We start from the raw sequence: 26,814 nt of genomic DNA on the forward strand, positions 1-26,814 counted from the left end.
AGAAAAATTAGGTATGATAGATCTTTGGAGAAAACTGAATGGAGACCGAAAGGAATATACTTTCTTCTCAGCAGTTCATGGAACCTATATAAAAATTGACCATCTATTAGGACATAAAGACCTCAAAATTAAATGCCTGAAGGCAGAAATAGTAAATGCTTTCTTTTTAGACCACAATGCAATAAAAACTACATTCAACAAAAAGGTAGGGGTAAATAGACCAAAAAGTAATTGGAAACTAAATAATCTTATCTTAAAGAATGATTGGGTGAAACAGCAAATTAATAATTTCCCTCAAGATAATGACAACGATGAGACATCATACCAAAATTTGTGGAATGCAGCCAAAGCGGTAATAAGGGGAAATTTTATATCTTTAGAGGCTTACTTGAATAAAATAGAGAAAGAGAAGATCAGTGAATTGGGCTTCCAACTAAAAAAGCTAGAAAAAGACCAAATTTAAAACCCTCAATCAAATACTAAATATGAAATTCTAAAATTAAAAGGAGAAATTAATAATATTGAAAGTAAAAAAACTATTGAACTAATAAATAAAACTAAGAGTTGGTTTTATGAAAAAACCAATAAACTAGATAAGCCTTTGGTAAATCTGATTAGAAAAAGGAGAGAGGAAAATCAAATTAGTAGTCTTAAAAATAAAAAGGGAGAACTTTGCACCAATGAAGAGGAAATTAGAGAAATATAATGAGTTACTTTGCCCAACTTTATGTCAGTATATTTGATAACCTAAGTGAAATGGATAACTACTTCCAAAAATATAGGCTTCCCAGATTAACAGGGGAGGAAGTAATTGCTTGAATAGTCCCATTTCAGAAAAATAAATAGAACAAGCTATTAATCAACTCACTAAGAAAAAAATCCCCAGGACCAGATGGATTTACATGTGAATACCAAACATTTAATGAACAATTAGCCCCAATGCTATATAGCAAATAATGCTATTTGATAAAATAGGGAATGAAGGAGCCCTACCAAATTCTTTTTATGACATAGACATCGTACTGATACCTAAACTAGATAGGTTGAAAACGGAGAAAAAAAATTATAGACCAATCTCCTTAATGAATATCGATGCTAAAATCTTAAATAAGATATTAGCAAAAAGACTACAGAAAATCATCCCTAGGATAATACACCATGATCAAGTAGGATTTATACCAGGAATGCAGGGCTGGTTCAATATTAGGAAAACTATCAGTGCAATTGGCCATATTAATAACCAAATTAACAAAAACCATATGATCATCTCAATAGATGCAGAAAAAACATTTGATAAAATCCAACATCCATTCCTATTAAAAACACTTGAGAGTATAGGAATAAATGGACTTTTCCTTAAAATAATCAGTAGCATGTATTAAAAACCATCAGTAAGCATCATATGTAATGGGGACAAATTACAACGATTCCCAATAAGATCAGGAGTGAAACAAAGTTCCCCATTATCACCGTTACTATTCAATATTGTATTAGAAATGCTAGCTTTGGCAATAAGAGCTGAGAGAGAGATTAAAGGAATTAGAGTAGGCAATGAGGAAACCAAATTATCACTCTTTGCTGATGATATGATGTATACTTAGAGAACCCCAGAGATTCTACTAAAAAGTTATTAGAAATAATCCACAACTTTAGCAAAGTTGCAGGATACAAAATAAACCCACATCAGTCATTAGCATTCTTATATATCACTAACAAAATCCAACAGAGTTACAAAGAGAAATTCCATTTAAAGTAACTACTGATAGTATAAAATACTGCGAAGGGAAAATCAGAAACTTTATGAGCAAAACTACAAAACACTTTCCACACAAATTAAGTCTGATCTAACCAATTGGAAAAATATCAAATGCTCTTGGATAGGGCGAGCAAATATAATAAAGATAATAATGATGGGGATTATAGAAAGGGGTGATAAGAGAGAAGACTCTACTTAGGGTCTACCAAACTAATTCTCTTCCATATTGAGAATCTACTTCCTTTGTGGAAGATTTCTTATAAGAAGGGCCTCCTACCCTGACCTGTCTCGCATGGAACTTAAATTTTTGTGATCTTAACTCTCCATTAAAGTATGTAGTTACTGTTATCGTCTTTTCCTTAAGTGTACCTATCCTTGACTTTGACAATTCTTTAAATCTGTGATTTTAACATTATGGATATTCCCTTTCCCGGTGCAGATTGAAAGCCATCCATTCCTCTTTAGTCTACGTAGTTCTCCATATTTTGTCCTTCATGGAGAACTTCCCATATGTTCTCACCATATGATTGGCCCAACTCCTTTTCTTGTTATCATATCTCAGAAATAGTTTTAGTTTATATCTCCTTGCTTTATGGATGAATCAATGTTGATATATAGCAAATCATTTACCAAAGTTATCTTTATGCTACTTGTATTAAGGAATCTTAACACCTAAACATATGCCTGAGAGATAGCCTTTGAACAAGTAGTCTTTATAGCTATTTTTACTTTAGGGATTTTTTTTTTTTTTTAGGGATCCCGAAATAATTTAAAAATGATTAAAAGCTTTTTTTCTTCTCATTTTCATCTGGAATATTTTTCTTGTGTGCAGAAACCATTTTGATAACAGAGTTGATAAAAATAATGAAAAAGCACATTCGTTCCTTCCAAAAGATCCTGGGAGAAGTTTTGAAATCTTTGTAACTGAGTTTGGCTTTTTTCTTGGAATACCATGTATGATCTTTTCATTCTTTGAAATTTTCTTTCTTTAAGAGATCTTGAAAATCAATCCTGGAATACCGTTAGAATTTTATCACTTTCCATATAGATTTCCTCAATATTTATTGGTAAGATCCATTTGTTCTTTTTTATTTCATTTTAAAGGCTATTTCTACTTTATCATACAGTAATAGGGTTGCTGAATTATAGAGCCCAAATATTGTCATTCTGCTTTTATAAATAACGAGAATAAATTTCTATAGAAATGTTAAGTTTCTTCCATTTTTTTTCTATTTATTTTCTTCCTAGTTTCATCTCTTAAGTTCTTGGGATAATTTGGTACCAGTTCTCTTTCCATTCTTGCTTTATGCTATTTTATTAGGTGATTGTACTAATAATCTTAAATCCTATGAATTTGTAGGGGCAACTGGATAGTGCACTAGATAGAGCTTTTGCCCTGTATTCAAGAGAACCTGAGTTAAAATCTGGCCCCAGATACTTACTAGCAGTGTGATGCTGGGCAAGTCATTTAACTCGAACTACCTTATTAAAAAACTCCCACAAAAACAATTAACCAAATAAATAAATATGAACTTGTGCTGTGAACTGGTATTGTCTTTGTATGAATTCTTACTATTTAATCAGGGCATCAAATGTTTTCTGGTTGAGATAAGTGTCTGGCTTTAGCTTCCCTGTTGTGGCATTAAAACAAACCAAAAAACTCAACATCATTTAAACTTTTTTTTTTTTTTTTTAATTTTTTATTTAATAATTACATTATATTGACACTCATTTCTGTTCCGATTTTTTTTTTCCCCTCCCTCCCTCCACCCCCTCCCCTAGATGGCAAGCAGTCCTTTATATGTTGGATATGTTGCAGTATATCCTAGATACAATATATGTTTGCAGAACCGAACAGTTCTCTTGTTGCGTAGGGAGCATTGGATTCAGAAGGTATAAATAATCCGGGAAGAAAAACAAAAATGCAGATAGTTCACATTCGTTTCCCAGTGTTCTTTCTTTGGGTGTAGCTGCTTTTGTCCGTCATTTATCAATTGAAACTCAGGTCTCTTTGTCAAAGAAATCCACTTCCATCAAAATATGTCCTCATACAATATCGTTGTCGAAGTGTATAATGATCTCCTGGTTCTGCTCATTTCACTTAGCATCAGTTCATGTAGGTCTCTCCAAGCCTCTCTGTATTCATCCTGCTGGTCATTTCTTACAGAACAATAATATTCCATAACATTCATATACCACAATTTACCCAGCCATTCTCCAATTGATGGGCATCCATTCATTTTCCAGTTTCTGGCCACTACAAACAGGGCTGCTACAAACATTTTGGCACATACAGGTCCCTTTCCCTTCTTTAGTATTTCTTTGGGATATAAGCCCAATAGAAACACTGCTGGATCAAAGGATATGCACATTTTGATAATTTTTTGGGCATAATTCCAGATTGCTCTCCAGAATGGTTGGATTCGTTCACAACTCCACCAACAATGCATTAGTGTCCCAGTTTTCCCGCATCCCCTCCAACATTCATCATTATTTTTTCCTGTCATCTTAGCCAATCTGACGGTGTGTAGTGGTATCTCAGAGTTGTTTTAATTTGCATTTCTCTGATCAATAATGATTTGGAACACTCTTTCATATGAGTGGTAATAGTTTCAATCTCATCCTCTGAAAATTGTCTGTTCATATCCTTTGACCATTTATCAATTGGAGAATGGCTTGATTTCTTATAAATTTGAGTCAGTTCTCTATATATTTTGGAAATGAGGCCTTTATCAGAACCTTTAACTGTGAAAATGTTTTCCCAGTTTGTTGCTTCCCTTCTAATCTTGTTTGCATTAGTTTTATTTGTACAAAGGCTTTTTAATTTGAACATCATTTAAACTTAAGAAAAAATGATTATCAGACCATTATTTTTTCTTATCACACTACCTAGGTTATTGTAATAGCCTCCTAACTGATCTATTAGCTTGTTATCTCTTGTTTTTCCTGTTTGTGTTCCATAGAGCTGTCAGATTATCTTTCCAAGCCACGCTTTTGACTTTGTCACTTCTGTTTCTATATTGTCAGTGGTTCTTTGTTATGTCTAGGATAAGAGATATAAATGCCTCACCTTGGCATTTAAGACATTCTATAATCTGGCCATTTTTCTCTTCTTGAACTCTGAATTCTAACCAAATTAGATTGCAGAATGTTCTCTTTACTCAGCAGTTTTATTGCCACTTTCATTTGTCAAGACAATGCATTTGAATGCATTCTTTTCCTTACCTCTGGCTTCTAGAATCTTTCATTTAAGGCTTCTTTAGGAAATAAGCTCTTCCTTGAAGCCTTCTCTCATTTTCCCAGTTGTTAGTGCTGTCTTCCTCCTCAGATTATTTTGTATCATTTATTCTATGTGCATATTTAAAAGACTAGATGTAAAAGAAAAGAATATAAAACTTCAAGACAGATTTGGTTTGGATCCTGCTTCTGGCATTTATGTGACCCTAGATATGTCACTTAATTTATCAGTTTTTTCATCTATAAAATGGGAATAATAAAAGTTCTAGTGCTTTCTCTATGGGTCTGTCATGATAATATATTGAAAAATTTTGTAAGTGGCCATCAGAATGTAGTGATGGCAATAATGATGATTTATCCTCTTTATAGCTCTTTGAGGTTAGAAATCTTTTCTTTTTATTCTGAACTTAAATATTTCCATAATAAAGAATTTTGAAAAGGGATTTGGATGCAAAACTGCAAAACTATTATAACCAACTTATTTTCCTTTTAAATATATGCTATTATGTAACTTTGTTTTTTTCTTCTCTTCCCCCTCCCCCCCACCTCTAGAAATTGGTACCATTAGATACAAATATTTATATGTATATAAATCCATACTATACATTACTTATTTCTTTCTTGGGATGTAGTTAGTATCTTCTTTCATTTCTTATAATACAGTAATATTTCATCACCACTCTATACCACAATTTGTTTAGCCATTCACTCCTTGATGGGCATGCAGGTACTGTTACTTTTTATCTTAGTATCACTAGTTTGTTAAAGTAGATGCTTAATAAAAGCTCTTGTTGAATTCAACTGTTTTTCCATTTTTGGTCTCAACAACTTCTTTAAATGTTTAAATATGTTTCCTTGGAGCTGTTGTACTTTTTTTTTTATCCTCATAATTTTGTGTTGATTTTGTTCTTTGTTGTATAACCCATTGATCTGATTGCATGCACTCAGCTGCTTCTGAAATGATTCCTACCTCCCTAACAATTTGTTTCCTCTGTGTTTTGATATGGTCATTTTTGAGAGTTTTTTTTTGTTTGTTTGTTTTTGATAAGTACTTGCCATACAGTGCTTTTCATTTGATTTCTTGAAAAAAATATTTGAGATTTCTGAGACATTTGGCCTCTTATTTCTTTATCTCAACTTTAATTCCCAACATATTTTTTTGTCATCCTTTGTGGTGTTCTTCTTTTGTAAAATATATGATCATTCTCTCTGGGAACAGGTTTCGCATTGTATCAATTCCATTGAGTTAACACTAGGAGTCTAACATCTCCTTTGAGTTATCACCTTGTTTCAAGTTCTGGCACATAACAATCCTTCTCAATTGCTAACTTTTTGTAGTACCTAAGGTCAAATTCAAGAGGGAGAATTGTAAGCCGAGGGAAACAATCTTGGAGTAAGGAATATCTAGGTTCAAGTTGATCTTTGATACATACTGATCGGGACTTTGAAAGATTCCCTTAACCTCTCAGTGCCTTAGGCAAATCTTTATAGATTGCAAAGCAGCTGTGCATCAGCATTAATAGAATGGAGTGTTCTCAGTGGGAGTTGCCTATTCCAATGAAATCACAGATCCAATTTAAAAAAAAAATCAAGATTCAAAATGACTTGGTTTGGAGCATTGTGTTTTCAGCAACTGTTCTTGCAGTACTTAATGGACATTCCAAGTGTCCAAGTTCTCAGTGAATAGATATTTTGTATTGACCTTGAATCTAAGATGAGATAAATTTTGTCAACTCCTGTGTATATTTCTTTTTTGCTGGGGCTATACCGAAAGCATTTCTAGCTTGGAAGGCCTGTCAGAGCTTGTGCTTCTGTGGCATAGCTTCAGACAGCCTAGTTATCACTGGCATGCCACGTGGTTGCATCAGAATAGTTCTTCTGTGAAAAATGTAAAGTATGCTGTTCTATCCCTTCCAGATATAAGTAGATCTAGTTGAGAGATTGGATTAGAATTATATTTAGTAAGATGGCAAAGAAAGAAACATTAAACTTGGCATTTGACTCTATATGGAGTTGAAATAATAGTTAACATTTGTATAAACTTTTTAAAGTTTCACAAAGCACTTCATATATAGTATTTCATTTGATTTTCAGAACAATTCTATGAAATAGTATAGGTGATGTTATTACCATTTTACAGATGATGAAATAAAGCCTGAGAAAGGTTAATATGTGAGGCTAGTCAATGTCAGTCAGAATTTGAATCCAGGTCTTTAACACTCAAGTCAGTACACTTACCATTATGCCGCTTTACCTCTCGCATGCTATATTAATGCTTACCTTTATCTTTAAAAACATATAAAACTTTCACTTTCTCCTTTAAAGGATGATGAGAAGCAAAGTAGATGATTAATACAGAAGCTCTTTGTAATTGTAAATCATTTGTAACTATCAAATCATTGTAACTCAATTAAGCTGTTATACAGGGTGTCCTAGAAGTATGTGTAGTTTTAAGTTAACAAAACTTTAGATTATACATTTAAGACTGTAGTTTTAAGATTTCTGGGACACCCAGTAATAAATATTTGACCCACATTATTATCTACAGAAATATGAGATTTCTTCCAATATAGAAATTTTTAAAGATTTAGTAGGTGTGGCATAGATAGACAAGATTATATTATTATTTTCTTTGGATAGTGGTATATACAATTAGGTACATAAAAGGTTTTGGATTATCATCATTTTAATTTTTGTTCTAGGTTTATAATTGTAGACAGGGCATCAGAAATTGGAAGGGCAGCTTGGTACATCTGTGTGTTAATGATGAAAAAGATTGTGGTTCTATGTTGACCATAATTTTAATTACACATTTTGAATTATCAGATAAAGATATTGTCATTGTTCATTGCTGTGCTCACTGGTGATGACTTCTTTTGCCAGTTCTGTACAATATATGTGTCTAATGTGATGTAGATAAGAAAGGAAAAAGTTCAAAGATTTGAGGTATTAATATATAAAAGTTTAGATTCTTGAGAAGTTTAACTTGTTTTTTTTCCATTTTAGAGACAAAGATCACAGAATCAGAGCAGTGTGTTTAAAGATTTTCATAGTGTTATAGTATGCTTTAATAATTTTTTAAATGACAAGTAGCCTAAAATGTCCAATAATGATTAAATTGTTTTACATTAGTGTAATGAGATATTATTGTATTATTACTAATAATGAGATATTATTAAGTACAATTAAGAACATAGAGTATAAAGAATATAAAGAAGTCTGAAAAGACCTTTATGAAATGATATAAAATAAAAAAGAATAACCAATAATAATATTGATGTTTAATGTTTTTAATAACAATTAATTTTAAAGTAATCATAAGACAAAGTTAAAAGGGACCTTAGAGATCATGGATTTAGTGCTTGAAGAAATCTCAAAGGTTATCTAGTCCAATCTAGATATTGCAGATAAGCAATTTGCCCCAAATCTTGCAAGTAGTTAAGAATTAAAAGTAGAATCTGAACTCAGTTCCTTTAACTCCAGAGTCATTCCACTGTCTCACTGCCCATGGAATCACAATGATTTCTATAAATAGAATAGGATCCAAGATAATTGGTTTAGAACTGGAAAGAACCTTAAAAAGTCATCAGATCTAACTCTCTCTTCTCAAACCCTCCTTTTATACATGAAGAAGTTGAGCTCTAGAAAAGTTAAGTGACTTGCCTAGTGTTCCAACAGATATGGAATAGTTGACATTATGGGAGTGAGATTCACTGTATTAATGAATGTTTTCAACTCCAAAGATAAGATTTTTTATGATCTGTTAGCAAAATGTATAAGACTTAGGTATAAACCTTTGCACCTGTTTGGCTTTTGTACATAGTCTATTCTGATAATGACGAGTGAATGCCTTTTTGCTATGAAGAAATTTATATGTTAAAAAACTAAGACTAACATATAATTAATATAACTGTGAAGGAGCAAAACCATCATTTTAAAAGTAAATTGAGGGAGAGAGATGGATCCAGAAATTTTAAAGGGTTGGTGAAATTATTATAGGAAAAACTTTTGGAAGAGTTTTAAAAGAAAAAATAACAGTCTGTTGAAATAGTTATTCCATTTATTTTGTAGGGGAATCCTTACCATAAAAATTCACTTAAGCAAGTAATATCTAGCATTCCAAGAAACCAAGCTTGTAGTCATAGGTACACACATTTGTTCTACTCTCTCTGACCCTTCTAGATATGAATAGGCCATAGCTCAGATAAGATTAACAGCACAAAAATAAGTGACAAGATTTGACAACTAAATCACAAATGAGATTTGTATATAATGAAATATTAAAGAGGGATTAAATCTCATTCTTTGAAATATTGTCTCTCACAAAAAGAGGTGAAATTCTGAAGAGGATTTTACTTGTAACTCAAATTTTTGTATAGGTGTGGTTGGAAATATCAATATGAAACCAATTCCTATGTGTTTATGAATTAATATGAATTATGAATTTCCTTAATAGTAGCACAGATTTCATTTGATGACTACCAGCTTGGGATTTTTATTATACTCTGCATGATGTAAGTTTTATCAGTAAAAAGAAGCCTTAATTTTGCTCTTTTGTTACAGAAATGCTGAGCCGTTTGTCAGGAATAGCAAACACTGTTCTGCAGGAGTTATCAGGGGATGGCACTGATGGTGATATAGTGGGGTCTCAAAATCCAGTGAGTAATTTTTTATGAGCTAATAAAATTCATTCTCATCACTTTTGGGGGGAAACAATGTAATAGGTAAGGATCAAGGAATTTCTTGTCTTTGGTTTGAGAACTTCTTGCCCTTGTGTACCTAGTCATTTTATTCCTCTTGCTTGAACCAGATTTCACAGATGTATTTTTAATACCAAGAGCTGTGTGAAAGAAGTAAATCTGCCCCAATTCTGTATGATCACGTTCATCTGTGTTTATCATATCTGACTATAGAACTTGCCTATTTCAAGTCCTTGTTTGAAATGGAGGGACAAAAATCTGGCTATCAGATATTAGCTGATAAGTCATCCAAATTTTTCCCGGCATAGTGGTTTCCGTGCTAAGAACATGACAGTTCATGGAAACACTTGAGACACTTCCCCTTCTGCCTGTAATGGTCTAAGAAATATACATAATGAATCTAGTGGATGAATTGTTATAAAGTAACCAGAAACAAACAAAATCTCTATCTTTTAACTTGAGCGCTACCATTACCCAGATAATGTATGAGTGATTGTATCAGAGGATACAATAGGAGGAAATATTGATGAATTAATTCTTGATCATTACTCATAATTGTGGCCATTAATGTTTGTGTGTCTAGTTGTTTGAGTTTTTGTTTTTATTTTATTAAAATTATGTGAAATGGGTTTTTTTCCCCCAGGGAGAAAAGCAAGAGAAACCCCTAGTCATTTCTTCTTTTAAAAAGCAAAACAAAAATCTTCTGGGTTTTCCCTTGACAAAAGCCACAAAGATATTCCACTAGAATAAAATAATATATTTGTATTTAAAAAAAAAAAACTATCTTGCCTTAGATTAATGCTTGAATGAAAAGCTAGATTAGTGGCAAGGTGAATTTCAAAAAATAATTCTGTCAGTGCTTCTGTAGGACAGGATAGCTTTTGTACATTTGTGATCAAAGAAGGTGAGAAAGGCTTCATTGGACAAAAACTAAATTTTGATAGAGATTAGATTATTCTAGTTCTGTTCTTTTTAATAGGAGCACTGATACAATATTCCTTATAACTTCCACTATATTTTAGAAGAAAGATTTGGAAAAAATGGAGAAATTGGGTTGCTATGTTCCTAACACCCTTTTGCATTTACTATTGTATTTATTGTTGATTCTATTGTTTTATGTAATGTAACTCTGGTTAATATAGAAAGGATCTTTTCATGTTAGGGTAATTTGAGAACAAATATCTTGAGAGAGGAAAAAGAGGTATGAGAGTTTGTTGTTGTTGTTTTTTTTTAATAAAAAGGAAATCAAGAGCAAAAAAAAAAAAAGATAGGAATGAACTTATATTGGAAATTTTTAAAAAAGTGTGTTGTTTTACTATTTTTGATGTTTTTTTCTTTGTTTCAATTCTAGGAACTAACACAAGAACCTGAGATGGAGCTTAATAGTGGAACAAATGAGGATATTCTGGAGCGATTGGCCCACACAGAGCAGCTGGTGATACAACTGAAGGATGTTATTCGAGAGAAAGATATTCAGTTACAGCAAAAAGATGTTATTTTAGAGGTACTATTTTTTTTCCTTCAAAGTATTTTATGAAAAAACTATAATTCGTTTTTCCTCTTCTCTGCTCATTAAAAACAAATATTATAGTATTCCTCTAGTATATAGGTAGTGCCTACTAAAATTCACTGTCAGTATAAGTTAACTGGTAGGTAAATAAATGTTTCTTTATCAAGCATTGTTATTCTCTGATAGGAGGAAAGAAAAGCTGCAGACACAAAAATGACGAAATTGAAGCTTCAAGCCAAAGCTCGATTAGCCTCCCTGAATAAACGTATGGAAGAAATGAAGGCACAAGGAGGAATTGGGTCATCCCAAGAACCTCAGTCAGAGAAACAGCAGCTCCCTAACAAGGTATGGTTGAATTGAGAATAAATATTTTCAATGTATTTGTCTTCTTTGGTATCAGATATAAATCATAAACTCTGAAGGTTATGTCATCAGGAAAATGAGCTTGTAATTTCAAACCAGATTTCAAAACACAGGAAGAGTTGAAATCTTATAGAAAACAAGGACATGAGGGGCAGCTAGATGGTGCAGTGGATACAGCACTGGCCCTGAAGTCAGGAGGACCTAAGTTCAAGTCCGGCTTCAGACACTTAATATTTCCTAGCTATGTGACTCTGGGGAAGTCACTTAATCCCAATTGCCTCAGGAAGAAAAAAAAGAAAAGAAAACAAAGACATGAAATACCTGTTAAGTTGATCACCAGTTTCAGATAATAGTCAGGAAAGTCTTGCCTAGCACAAGCAAGAGGGAAGAGGAAGGATATTAAGGAGAGGAACATTGTATGATTGATGTTGGGAAGATAAAAGAAGATCCTACTGTGACATGGTCATGTTTTGATAGATTTATCTTTTGATTCCTTATTCTGAGTCTTTTGTGGTAGTTAACTTTTTAGATTCTGACTAACAGTTGAGTTGCTTCAAACAGGAGAATTCTGTTTGTCATTGAACTTGCCCCTTGATACTCGCTACCCAGGGTTTAAATGGAAGGAAGAGAATGTCATTCAGGTATCTACCCCTTTTTTACAGAGATTCATTCAAAAGTTGATATAGTCTTAGACTACATTAAGAGGTCAGAGTTTCCAGTGATATGGAGATTATAGTTCTTCTGTACTCTTTTCTTTTCACAGTTCATCCAGAGTGTTGTGTTTAGTTCTGGATACCATAGACATTAATAAACTGTAGAATGTCCAGAGAAGGGCAGTTAGAATGGTGGGCCTTGAGTCCGTGGCATATGACAACCAGTTGAAGGTCCTGGAAATGTTTAGCACAGCAAAGTGAAGACTCAATGGGTGCTTGATAATCAGAATCAGAAAATTGATGGGCTCTCATTTGGAAGAATAATTAAGGATGGAAGTTGCAAAGAGGTAAATTTAGGTTTGTTGTTAAGCCTAACATTGTAAGCTTGGCCAGAGTTGAAAAGTGAATTACTCTTTTTTTGTAGAGCTTTAAGCAGAGGTTGGAGTACCATTTGCTTGCTAGGTATGTTTTGGTGGAAATTCGTTTTATGGAAGAGTTTATTCTAGATAAATTCTCTCAATTCTGCAATTATGAAAGTCATTTAGGAAGTCATTTGGGTGTGCTTCAGGTTTTGATAAAATCAGCACAATAATACTCTCAGATGGGAGTATGTTTAGGCCCTCCTCATGTATAGTGAATCCCTCTTTAATTTAAACTCTGGCTAGACCATCTTCATTATTGTGGCAAACTCATTTGGGAAACCTCTATCTCCCTATTTTATTATTTGCTTTGTATTAATAATCAGACAGCTGATAAAGTTATCCCTGTGATATTTTTCAATATACCTAGTACAATTCTGACATAAGCCTGGGAGTTGTCTTGATAAAGATAGCTTTTAAAATCACGAATTGCTATAAAAAGTCACACATATTGTTTTAGTCAGTGAGGTATGTGTATAGGGAAATTTTTTTATTTTTTATTTTCTTCATTTCTCAGTCAGTTGTATAATGGTAAAGATACTATTTACTGTAGAATGCTGATTGTTTGCTGTGGAATATTGAACTTACATATTCCTTTCTAAAATATTGGATATATTGTAGTTCATTTGCATCAGATTGTTTTGTAGTGGAGTGGAAAAAAAAGCAAAAACAGTAGCTACTGAAATTGTCTTGGTCACCTTTTTTGGGTAATAAAGTAGAGATTTTTTTTTTTTTTTTCTGCACTGTTAGTGTCTTTCCCTGCTCCAGATACTTTTAGAATTAATTCCTCTATACCTTCAAAATTGTGTTCTTTCCTTCTCTGTATATGCAGGATTACTATTTCAGCAGATTATCCTATCTTTTGTTTCTTTAGTGCTATTTCCATTTCTTTAAGAAACTCATCAGGGATTATGATATTAGTCCAAATATGGTAACTTCATTGTCTTTGGCGGTGAAAATAGTTATACAATTTTTTATAGATTTTTTTCTTTTTTTTGTCATCTTGTCTTTTTTCATTTTCATCTTTAAATGTCCTAGGGGTGACTTGGTCTTTTGCCTGCCTTCACTGTTTCTCCATGGTTTTACAAGAGAAATTTTAATTCTGATGTTCTATATTTTTTGCTTATTTGTGTTATTTCCACTCTCAGATTGAATTTCTTGAGGATAAGAAATGTGTCATAATATCTTTTTTAGCATTCCTAAAGGACCTACCATATTGACTTAACACATAATATAAACTTTAATAAAATATTATTGTTATTTGAGTAGATGATCATTTGTTATTATATTATAATTATATTAAATAGATGTTATTTAAGTTACTATTGAGGGTAATTAAGTTAAGACAGAAATGCCAGCACAAGTATAATTTGCTAATTTGTTAGATGTTCTAAATATGTACATAGGATTAAGAGATTATCAAAGTGACTTGGGCCCTTTGCAGCTATGTTTGGGAAAGTTTTATGATAATTTTATGACTCTCAAGATTTTAAAAGAAGAGAATCTGATGTTTTTTGGGAAAAAAGATTTTGAGTTTTATGTAGTATAATAATAGATTGCTGGGGTTGAGGGATTGTGGCTAGGCAAGCAAACTATGTCAGAGAGTCAATTCATTTACTTGGTTAGAGGATTTAACAGAAGAGGGATTAGTTAAGTAAGGCCAACGTAGGGGATGAATAGGTGGTATTTAATTGTTGGAGAAGCCTAAAACCATAGATAATTATATTTTGATTTAAAAGACCATTATAAGGACTTAAAAAAGGAAGAAATATGATCAAAATGACAGAAAAAGTGATCCCTACTGTTGTATTTTAGGTAGATAGAAGGCAAAGAGCTAGAGCTTAGCAAGCAATCAAGTGCTGTGTTTTAGACATGAAATGATAGTTCTGAGAAGGTCATCAGAATGAAGAGAAAAGTGTGGACTCAGGATTTGTAGAGGGAAAACTTGATAGATCTTTGAGAAAGCCTAGCATAGTGCCTAGTACATAGTAGATGCTTAATAAATGCCTATTGGTGGGCAGAATAAGATTGCAGAGCAAATAGCAAAGGACTAAAGAAATTGTTTCTTTTAATCAGTTATTTTGTGTCTTCTGCTTACTTCAGTGTGACACACCTTCTAAAGAAGATCAGATGGAAGGATTTGAAATGCTGAAACAAAAACTCCAGGAGAAGGAAGAGTTAATTAGCATCCTGCAAACTCAACTCGGTCAAGTTCAAGGAGACCAAGCAGCACAGGTAAGAATTAAAGTGGACTTGTAATCATCAGGTTAAAAGGACAAAGTTCAATATGTTAATGGTAAGCAAATTTGGATAATAAGTTTCTAAAACCATAAGATATGATATTCCTATTTGGACTATATTTGTGTAATTGAAGCGGTGGTATCTGAATTATTTAATTTTAAACCATCAGCACAGTGATTTAATAGTTAAAATACGCAACACATTTTATAAGGCTTTATGGGAATATATAAAGGAAGTGTGTGTTAGACATTGTCCTTAATTAATTACTTCTTTGTTGAGAAGGCAAAACATAAATACATGAATTGGTATTCAGTGAATGATCTAGACTAGAGGTGTCATATTCACAGTAAGAGACCATAAAATTCCCAGTATAATCCAAATTTGATTAAGATGTTATTGAGAAATGTTTAACAAAAATAAATAAAAATATAATTTTATTTTGTGTTTTTCTTAGTATGCCAGCTGCAGCATTACTATTTGAGTTTGATACCATTGATCTAGATGAGTGTTTCTGAAGTGCAAAAGGAGAGAGCACTAGGATAGACATGAATGATTTCAAGGAGTAGGAAAAGGCATCTACCCTGGGCCATGAATGATAGAGAAAATAAATAGCAAGGAGCTAAATATGTTGTTTTGCTTAAATTGATTATTTTTTTTTTTCGGTTTCTTCAGTGTAACACACCTCCTAAAGATGATCAGATGGAAGGATTTGAAATGCTGAAACAAAAACTCCAGGAGAAGGAAGAACTAATTAATAACCTACAAGCCCAACTCTGTCAAGTGCAAGCAGAACAAGCAGCACAGGTAGGAAGTAAAATTTTGAAAGTATAGAGAATGATTATATTTCTCGTGGATTGAACTGAATGGTAGAGTCTAATATTTGTAGGTTAAAGACACTAGTTGAAATTCTTAGAATTATGGAAGTAGAACATACGTGAAAGATGAAGGTCAGAACACCAATTTGATAAGTGAATGAAAATCAAAAGAACACAGGTAGTAGAAGTCAAGATGGCAGACCCAGAATTTATGCTAATAACAGCTAGAAGATTTGTAGGAGTTGAAGGTCAGACTATCAAAAAAAGAAATTCTATATATACTGAAAGAGTAAGGGCAAGACAGATGAGAAAATTGCAAAGTATTAAGAAACTACTCTGATAGAGACGAACTGGCCTAGTCTCAGCTCTCTTTCTCTCTCATGCTTAGGTGAGAGTCTTGATTTGGACATTTGCAGCAGGTGATAAGGAAATAGCTGTTAACAAGTTTAGAGATAGAGAACAGATATAGTTTTTTTCAAGGACATTTCCTGCCAGTAAGGCTGGAAAGATAGTTTAGAGCCAGATTGCATATTGTCTTAAATGCATTGGAATATTTTTATAGACAGTAACAAATAATGTAAGGTTTTTGAGTGGGGGATTGATAAAGTAGCTTTGAATTTGACAGATGAGTCTAATTGTATTATAAAAAATTAATGTTGTGAACACTGAGAATTTTTAAAAATTGCATCATGGATGGTTAATATTCTTATTTAAAATTCATTTTTAAAAAGAATCTTTGTTCAGACTGACTTCTTTGATAGAGGACTTTTGTCATAGTTGGAGATTGAAGAGGTCAGATCAAGATGGCAGACAGACCCAGAATTTGTGCTCATAACAGTTAGAAGATTTGTAGGAGTTGAAGGTCAAACTATCAAAAAAAGAAATTCTATATATACTGAAAGAGTAAGGGCAAGACAGATGAGAAAATTGCAAAGTATTAAGAAACTACTATGATAGAGACCAACTGGCTAATCTTAGTTCTCTTTCTCTTTCATGCTCAGGTGAGAGTCTTGGTTTGGACATTTGCAGCAGGTGATAAGGAAATAGCTGTTAACAAGTTTAGAGATAGAGAACAGATATAGTTTTTTTCAAGGACATTCTCCTGCCAGTTAGGCTGGAAAGATAGTTTAGAGCCAGATTGCATATTTACTTAAATGCATTGGAATATTTTTATAGACAGTAACAAATAATGTAAGGTTTTTGAGTGGGGATTTATAAAGTAGCTTTGAATTTGACAGATGAGTCTAATTGTACTATAAAAAATTAATATTGTGAACACTGAGAATTTTTAAAAATTGCATCATGGATGGTTAATATCCTTATATAAAATTCATTTTTAAAAAGAATCTTCTGTTCAGACTGATTTCTTTGATAGAGGACTTATGTCATAGTTGGAAATTGAATTAAAACATCCTTATTCCTGGTACCCAAAAACAACCTATTGCGAACAGGAATAGGAATAGTAGTTAAACTATGTAGCTCTTTGTAGCTACTTTATAATTCTAATTTCTTGCCATTTCCTTCTTTTTTCCTTAAAATCTCTGAAAATTTTGGGAATTTCATGTTTGTTTTTATAGAAGATTGGGAATGTAACTTGGATAGTCTTTCTGGTTGTGTCTTAAGTTGAGTTCCATGCAGGAGGTGGTCCGGGAGAAGGATGCACGTTTTGAGTCACAAGTTCGTCTTCATGAAGATGAACTTCTTCAATTAGTAACACAGAAAGAGGTGGAGACAGAGATGCAACAGGTGTGTAACTAATTTTTTTTTTTGCGAACATTTTGATTTCAGTAATTATTTAATAAAATGTGATAGGTTACCTCCCCTCTCTTCTACATCCTCCCTAACCTCTCCATCTTATTGCTCATTAATGTATGTTTACTATTCACATAATCTGAGTATGTTGCTTAACTGATTTCCTTAAGTGACTTTATTCCAACTGTTGCTTTGATTGTATTTTTCTTTGGGTTTTATATTTCCCTACCCCCTAGGGGGTATTGATATCAGGAAGTTGGCTGTACTTTATATTGAGGCCAACATTCAGGAATTAGCTCATTGAAGATCAGACTAGCCTGATGGCTAATTTTATTATCAGGGAAACTCATTTCTCTTTCCTGTCTTCTCTTCCTTCTTTATTGTACAGGTATACTTCCTTCCAAGGCTTATTTTTTTCTCCCTCTCTAGCAGTCTTTGTGTGAGACTATTTTTGCCCCTCTTAGTTTCAGGCTTCAACTGTACTTTGTTCTGCATTATCACAGTCCCCACCATCTCACCAAAAAAAAGAGTGAAGTAAGATAAATTTTTTCTCTGGAAACTAACTGGAGAGAGGGAACATTTTCTCAATTAATCATAGACTGCCAGAATTGGAAAGGACATTAAAGATCATCTAGATTAATTTATATTTAAGATGAGAGAAAGATTAATCGGCAAAAAAGAATTAAAAAGTCTATGCTTCCTTTTTTCACTGTTATGGAATTCCTAAAGAACTGGCAACGATTTAGCTTTTGAGTATAGTGAATAAATGTTTACCTACTATTGAATAAAGGCTGATAGAAGAACAGAGTGCCACTGAAGGAATGGGATACATACTAAAATTTTGTTATTTTTTGTTTTTACTTTACTACTTTTTCCAATGTTATTAATATTTAAGAATGGATAAGACAGTTTTGTAATGTTTATTTTATTGTATGTATTTTAATTGTAATTTTCACAAATGTACTTTTCTGTTTTTAATTGTACACTTAGAGCTGACTTTCTAGGGTTTTCTAGGCTAAGGCATTCTTTTTCTTCCTAGAATCTAAGAATTCTGCACAGGAAGCTAGAGGAACAGGAAGAGGCCTTATTAGGACGTGCTCAGGTGGTAGATTTACTACAGCAGGAACTATCTGTTGCAGAACAGAAAAATCAGGTACTTCCTTTTACTTGACAGTTTAGTTAATATGGGCTCTATGTTCTTTTTTTTTTTTTCTATGTTCTTTTGATCCATGGTCTAATTTTTTGATAATTGACATAAATTCTTTTTTACATGAGTCCTTAGAAGATGGGCATTTTATATTTTTATTTAGAAGGTCTTTCTTTTGGCCACCCTGGGTCTAGAGTTTTGATGTAGAGTTATCTTTTCCACACTGTAAATTTTCCCATCAGTTTCTACTTATATCACAGGTTGGTATAAGAAATTATATGGGAATTCCGGAGAGTTTTGTGGAGGCCACAGACAACACTCAAAGGCCTGCAGATTATACAGAAAAAGTTTAGAAACTCAGAAATTTATAAAATATACATATTGTATATCAATCCAGATTTTACAATTAGGTACTGTAAACACTCCATAAAAAATTAGCTCAGACTTCACAAAGTTATATTTAAGCTCATTATTTATAATATATATAAAGTATTACAAAAACCTTGGCACGAAGGGAAGGCCAAAAAATTTTACACAGATTTTCTAGTTCACAGAGGTATGGAAGCTATGACTGTATATACTGCCATTATCCTTGGAGAATTTCTGTTATTTTACTTTGTCTTTTTCTTAAATAATTTCCTAGATCTATAATACTTATAACACCTTTAAGGTTTTTGTAATACTTAATATATATATATTATATATAATGAGTTTAAATATAACAGTGTGAGGTCTGAGTTACATACTGATGGAGGAGAGAGGTTAAGTAATTTACACTGCTAGAAAATATCCAAGGTGGGATTTGAACTCAAGTCTTATTGATTCCAAATCTAGTTTTTTAGCTACCATACCACTTTCCTGTCTGATATTATACCTTTTGTGACTTCCTTTGTCCACCAATTTCTATTAGATGCCTCTATGTTAGATTAAAGCAATCCCACTGTGCACTATCTTTGCTTATAAATTGATTGAGGTTTTGTCATATGTCTTTTTTCCCCCCCTTAGGTTCTCTCTGAACAGTTGCAGCAGTTAGAAGCTGAGAAAAATACGTTAAAGACTGTACTGGAAAGAGAGAGGCAGGAATCCAAGAATCTTATTGAAAAAATGGAGCTGGAAGTGGCAGAAAGAAAACTATCTTTACACAGTCTAGAAGAAGAAATGCGTTGCCTTTTGGAGCAGTTAGAACAGGAAGGCCAAATCCGGGCTGAATTAGAGTCTCAGTGTAGTGCTCTGAAGCAAAATCATAAAATAGCAGGAGAAGAAAAAGACTCTAAAATTTTGTGTCTTCAGAAGAGTGAAAAAGAACTACAGTTTGCTTGTGAGGCCTTAAAGGCTCAAAATGAAAAGCTACTTCAGGATATCAATCATCAGTCATTTCAATCTGCCCAGACTATTCAACAGCTAGAAGGTCTGCAACAACTTGCATTTATAATATATTTCTCAGTGTGCTGGTCATCTAATTAATTGCTAAAACTCATTGAATCAAATGTGGGAGGGGGGAAGGTTTAAAAGGAAGACATTCCTAAACTTAAAGAGAAATCTTTAGTTTTATTTCTCCTACTTCTATTAGAAATTGTATTTACAACTTATTGCTTATTATTATAACAATACAGCAATAATGACAACATCAGTTGCCAGAGACTTGTAAAAGACTGTGTTAAGTATGATTCTGGACTATAGGATACTCATAAGGTATAGTAGAGGAGAAGTTTTCAAAGTGTGGCCCAGAGAATCCTGGGAGTCTCTGAAACCCTTTCAGAGGGTCTATGAAATCAAAATTAGTTTTTATTTCAAAAACTCTCTATAAATATATAATCCACAAAAACAAAAACTCTTTGGACAGATCCTCAATAATTTTTAGTAGTATGAAGATACTGTGCATAAACCTTTGAGAAATATTGTAATAGAGTTTTTTTAATAGCTTCTATCTAGATTTAGGACCTGGGGTGCAAAATTTCATTTTGTCAGTCTTGGAAATAATCTGAGTTGTCCCTGGTTGATAAAAAAGATAACTCAGAAAGGTTTCCTTGGAGATCTAAACTTTATAATGAGGTATATATACATATATTTTTTATTTTATTATTATTATTATTGTTTTTTTGCTGAGGCAGTTGGGGTTGTTACTTGTCCAGGGTCACACAGCTAGGAAGTGTTAAGTGTCTAAGGTCACATTTGAACTCAGGTCCTCCTGACTTCAGGGCTGGTGCTCTATCCACTGCACCACCTTACTGCCCCCATGAGGTATATATTTAGAAAAGTGTTAAAAGACTTAAACTCCAAGAAAAAACAAAGCATATGTTTTATAAAGTAGTTGAACCAGAGAAAAATAGGAGGTGCATTGAATAGAGAACCACATTATTATAAACACATGTTTTTAATTTAAGCATATTTTTAATCAATACCATTTTATGGAAATAAGGTATAGGATTTACTGTGTAAAACTGAAACATAAAAAAAAGACAATACCATTTTTGAAACGGGGAGGGAAGATCTCTTTAATTTGATTGTTTTGCTATAAATGCTTTATGTAGGGATCTTTGAGAATGTTTAAAGCATTCAAATGAAACATTGTTACTGATATCTTCAAGTTGGACTAAGATAAGTAGAGGCTAACAGCTCTTTAGAAGTCTCCAAAGACAGCTGCCCCATAAAGTTTCAGCTCTGTGGTATATAATTTTGATGTATTTATTTTTTTTAGATGAACTCCAGCAAAAATCCAAAGAAATTAACCAATTTCTGATTGAACCAGTGTTGCAGAAATCAGAAATGGCCTCTCAGACTTCCAGCCCAGATGAGAATAGCCAGACTCTCAAGGTAATGAAATTTGGATGTCTTGGTGCTATTATATCGTTAGTACTTATAGATAACCAGTATTGTTTCATAGGATGCTTGATCATATCACTTAGTAATGCTCATGATGAGTATGAATAAAAAAATTACTATGTTGATAATTGAAATTTATCTACCAGTGTTTATTGAAGAGGTGGATCTACAGTTACTGATCACATTTTTTGTTTTTAAATTTTTTTTTCCTCACTTAATAGTATTTTACTTTTTCCAATTATATGTAAAGATAGTTTTTAATATTAATTTTTGTAAGATTTTGAATTCCAAATTTTTCTCCCTCCCTCTCTTAACTCTACTCACCCCAACATATTAAGCAATCTGATAGAGTTTGTACATATATGATCATTTTGAACATATTTCCATATTAGTCATATTGTGAAAGAAGAAACAACCAAAAAGAGAAATACATGTGAAAGAAAAAAAGTGAAAATAGTATGCTTTAATCTACATTCAGTCTCCGTAGTTCTTTCTCTGGATGTGGATGGCATTTTCCATCTTTTGGAATTGACTTAAATTCTTTTGCCGAGAAGAGCTAAGTCTGTCATAGTTGATCATCCCATGATGTTATTTCTGTGTATAGTGTTCTCCTGATTCTAGTCACTTCACTCAGTATCACTTTATGTTAATCTTTCCGGTTTTTCTAAAATACATCTGCTCATCATTTCTTATAGTACAGTAGTATTCCATTACCTTCATATATCACAGCTTGTTCAGCCATTCTTTAATTGATAGGCAACTCCTCAATTTCTAATTTTTTGCCACAACTAAAAGAGCTGCTTTAAATATTTTTTGTACATGTGGGGTTCTTTTCCCTTTTTTGCAATATAGACCCTAGTAGTGGTATTGCTGGATCAAAAGGTATGCACAAATTATATGGCTCTTTGGGCATAGTTCCAGATTGCTCTCCAGAATGTTTGAATCAGTTCACAACTCTACCAACAGTATATTAGTGTCCCGATTTTCCCACCTATTCTCTCCATTTATCATTTTCTTTTTCAGTCCTCTTAGCCGATCTGATAGGTGGAAAGTAATACCTCAAGAGTTTTTTCAATTTTCATTTCTCTACTCAATAGTGTTTTGATCAAATCTTTAAACTAAATTGACAGGTATTTAATGGTTTGATGCATAACTAAGGTTAATGGAGGGTGGCAGAAAGATACATTGGAAAATATGGTTCTAAATTAAGAAATTTAAAAAAGTGTAAGGAGTTAGTAACTTTTTGTGTCATGGACACCTTTGGATCCTTAAGAGTAATATTTTTAAATGCATAAAATAAGATACATATGATTACAAAAGAAATCAGTTATATTGAAGTCGTTATCAAATTTATTTTTAAAAAACAAGTCCACAAAACCTAGTTTGAGATTTATATTCTAAATGCTTTTAGCTTATGCAGAAACTTTGCCTTATATGCCTCTTTTTTTTTCAAAAAAGAATTTGGAAGATTCTGGCTATATTAATTACTAAATAACATCACAAAAAATGAAATTTACTAAAACTTATTAGTAAAAAACTGGTTACTAAGTTACTAATAAGATAGTATTTTTAAATTAGCTTAGCTAAGAAAAGATCAAAGTCAGTATCAGATTAGAAGAAAATGTAAAAATTAAAAGATAACTTTAAATCACAACTCCAACCTGATCTATCCAAAGAAGCTATTAACCATTCAAAAAAAAAGGAATGAGAATAAACAAAGTAAATTATTATGGACTTCATTTGGAAATTTAAACAATGTGACTCAATTATTGTGATGAGAAAGTCAAAAGAACCTAGAAATTGCCTTATCCAACAAACATTTAATATTATAGTCAAATGGAGAGATATAGCAATTTAAAGACTTGAAACAAATTTGCAAAACCGTAAAAGTAGGTGATAGAGTATTATATACAGAATTATTTTTTAAAGCAGCAAGAACCATTGAAAGGAAAAACCTGAGTTTGTAGAAAGTTTGGCATGACTTGTTGTATTTTCCTTTATTTTTAAAACATTTACCAATTAGATTTTAATCTGGTTTGGGATGCACACTAGAGCGTTGCTGGCTATCAGTTTGATTATATTTAAGGTAGAGAAAATAAGTACTTGAGGATGACAGGCAATCATTGCCAGATAGACCTTGTTAAGTTAGGAAAATAGCAACAGAAACATAATTGATTAGAGTTAGACCTGCATTTTGGCTCTACTTATATCTTAAGCCATCTATCTTGCTTTGAAAAAAATCTTTTAACCTCTCTTGAAGTCATAGTGTTTCTTATCTGTATAATGATGAATTTGTATTGGACCTTTTCCAAAACTCCTGTCATTTGTAAAATAATAATAATTCTGTGACAAGTTATGAAGTCATCTGTATACTAAAGACAAACTGCAGGAACACAGAATGAAACTAATTAAATATTTGCAGTCCATTAAGAAAAATATTTATGTCCTTAAATAAAATTATAAAGTTTGAACCCCACTGTCAGATGGTAAATGGGATTTTTAGCATAGAATCAAGAATAACATTACTCCCTCTCTTCATGAGGATTGGAAGATTCTGGCTATATTAATTATTTTTGTATTTTGTATTCCTTCTTTTGGAATTTCTGTTCAGCCCATTTCTTATCCTAAGATATTTATTTTGTGAGGGTTGTAAGCAAATTTTCTATCACTACTGTTCCTTGAACTGAACCAGGAATTTCTAAGTTACATATTCTATCTCATACAAATGATTTTGGATGAGTATCTTTATAGTTTATCCTTGAAACTCTAGCATACATTTGAAACTAATAAAATCCTTCAGCTGTCACTTCCCCTCAGAGATCATTTATCTGAATTGGTCCAGGAAGAACAGGGTTGTTTCCTGTTTTTAAATTTTTCCAATGAAAGAAATGTTGAAGAAAATGAAATATAAAAGCTGAAGAATATTTGGGCATTAGCTTGAGAGTTTTCCCTCAGCTCTGAGAATGAGAGTCAAAAAATGTCTCATTTGCTTGTTTTCTGCATTTTAGGTAGACTTAGAAGAGAACATTGCCTCTTTGCAGAAAAGAGTAGCAGAACTAGAAGAGGAAAAATGTACCTTGCTTCTTGGTACTGTGGAACTGGAGGAGCTGAAAGTTGAGAATGGTATGTATAGTATTATTGAAACTTACCTTCTGTGACTTCTTGCCTAGAAGAGTGTGTGTTTTAGTTATTGACTATTTGTAAAATGAAGGTTATACCCTGACCTCTAAAGTTCTTGCAGATCGAAGATCATCATCAACTTGGAAGAGACCTAGCAGTTTCTCAATTTTAAGATGAGAAAACTGAGACCCTGAATGATTTAAGTAACTTATCTGAACTAATGAGTATTTAAAAGCAGAGCTAGGCCTAGAACGCAATACTCCTAACTTCTAATCTTGCTTCTTTTGTTTCCAAGGTATCTGTTTTCAGTGTAAATCAGAATTCTATGTTCACTGGGACAATCAAGGATTTTTATCTAAGGAGGTTTGGTTTCATCTTAAGATATAAAAATATAACTAAGGTTGGCAGTATAATGTGGTTAAAAAAGATGATAGTTTGTCCAACTTACTCAGGCCAATTCAATAAGCATTTAAGTGCTTATTCTGTGCTGAGCAAGGTAATAAAGTACTAGAGATTAAAAAAAAAAAGTGAAATCAGTTCCTGCCTGCCAGTAATTGACAATCTTAATAATATGTGAACATAATTTTAGCGGCAAGGTACATGAGTATCTTAGGAAGGATCAAAAAAGACTTCTTCTAGAAAAGAGAATTTTAGCTGAGACTTTAAGGAAACAGAGGCAAAAATCAAGCGGGGAGAGAGAGCATTCCAGGGTGGGGAACAGCCACTGAAAATGGAGTCAGGAGATGAAGTATCTGATGCTAGGAATAGATCATTGTCACGAGACTGCAAAATAAATATAGGGGAATAAAATATAAGAAGACTGGAAAGATAGGAAGAGCCAGGTTAGGGAGGACTTTACAAGCCAAATAGAGAATTTTATATTTGATCTTGGAGGCAACTGGGAGCCACTCATGTTTATTGAATAAGGGGTGACTGTGCTTTTAGGGACAGAATTTTAGCAGTTGCGAGGTAAATGAATTAGAGTGGGGAGAGACTTGAGGCAGAGAGGCCAACTAGATACAAGGCTACTTTAATAGAGTATAGAAGTGTTCTAAAGGCAATTGAGAAAGTTCTCTACATGCATCATTAGATGGAAGACATAAGAGGAAGAAGATAAAGTAATAGGAAAGAGAAGAGTGTTCATAGAAAAATGTAAAAACAGGATAATGTATTGTTATAGGAACCTAGGGAAGGGGAAAGTTGCAAGAATGGAGTATTGTTGCAGAGCAGGTGGAAAACTCAAATAGAAACGAGTTAATAACTTTTGGCAGCATGTTAACTTAGAAAACCACACATGAACATTACACATGTACTATTATGATTTTATTTTGTTAAATATTTTCCTATTATATTTTAATCTGATTTAGATGGCATTATTTTTTGCTCACCACAGTGGATGCTTGCCATCTCTGTTGTAAAGATATAAAAGGATAAAGATAACAAAAAAGCCATTAGATTTAGCAAAGTGGGGATTATTTATGACCTTAAAGGAGAATAGTTTTACAAAAATAGGTAAAGAAGCAATGAGGAGAAATGATATTCTGCACTGGAGTCTAATCAAGAAGAAATTATTAGCACAATAGAAGGGACAGAAACCTTTAAAAGAAAATTACTTTTATCTTGAAATACATAAATGAAGGAAACAGAACACTAAATATTGTCAGGTATATATCACTGTAGGAAAACACATTTTTAAGAGTTTAAAGAAAAGAACTAGAGTGTCATATTGAATGTTTTTCATTCTTTTCTCCTATGAATGATTATTCTTTTCTTGAATCACACCATGGTAACACTTTATCCTATGATTGTCTCCCTCTCCCTTCTTAAAATATTTTCATTTTAACTTATGATGTCTTTTCCGACTTATTTCATCTTAATTTCAGGTTTTTCACCTCCTTTGCTTTTTTCAAGTACCTGTAACTGCCTCACTCGTATCATTCCTCTAAACCAGTGGTTTTCAAACTTTTGTTTTCAGTATCTTTATCCTATTAAAAATTATTGAGGATCTCTCCAAAGAGTTTTTATTTATCTGGATTATATTTATAGACATTTATCATATTGGAAATAAAAACTACTTTTGAATTTGTAGGCCTTCTAAAAGGGTTTCAGAGATCCCCAGGATTCTCTAGACCATACTTTGAGAACCACTGCTCTAACCCTTCCCAAATCCCACTTAAAGCAGAAGTATTTAGTTGTTTTTTTTTTTTAATATATATCTGCATTTGATCATGCCATAAGTATTCTATATCCATGTTCATGAACTCTGATTGTTGGATGA

At 32.6% G+C, this 26,814-nt stretch overlaps 1 protein-coding gene across 3 annotated transcripts in view; it reads left to right on the top strand.

Annotated features, from left to right (window-relative positions):
* GOLGB1 (golgin B1) overlaps positions 1-26,814 on the top strand; it is a 70,186-nt gene that overhangs the window by 7,527 nt on the left and 35,845 nt on the right. For 2 of the 3 annotated variants that reach the window (XM_051985375.1, XM_051985376.1), the window contains 10 exons: positions 9,557-9,651; positions 11,045-11,197; positions 11,390-11,548; positions 14,742-14,873; positions 15,552-15,683; positions 17,318-17,440; positions 18,486-18,599; positions 19,599-20,001; positions 21,292-21,407; positions 24,425-24,539. In XM_051985375.1, the coding sequence (XP_051841335.1) occupies positions 9,559-9,651; positions 11,045-11,197; positions 11,390-11,548; positions 14,742-14,873; positions 15,552-15,683; positions 17,318-17,440; positions 18,486-18,599; positions 19,599-20,001; positions 21,292-21,407; positions 24,425-24,539 (1,540 nt within the window). In that variant the 5' untranslated portion in view covers positions 9,557-9,558. The remainder of the gene's footprint in view (positions 1-9,556; positions 9,652-11,044; positions 11,198-11,389; positions 11,549-14,741; positions 14,874-15,551; positions 15,684-17,317; positions 17,441-18,485; positions 18,600-19,598; positions 20,002-21,291; positions 21,408-24,424; positions 24,540-26,814) is intronic. The other variant, XM_051985377.1, reaches the window with a different exon arrangement.

The sequence above is a fragment of the Antechinus flavipes genome, chromosome 3 (assembly GCF_016432865.1).
Source record: "Antechinus flavipes isolate AdamAnt ecotype Samford, QLD, Australia chromosome 3, AdamAnt_v2, whole genome shotgun sequence".
NCBI lineage: Eukaryota > Metazoa > Chordata > Mammalia > Dasyuromorphia > Dasyuridae > Antechinus > Antechinus flavipes.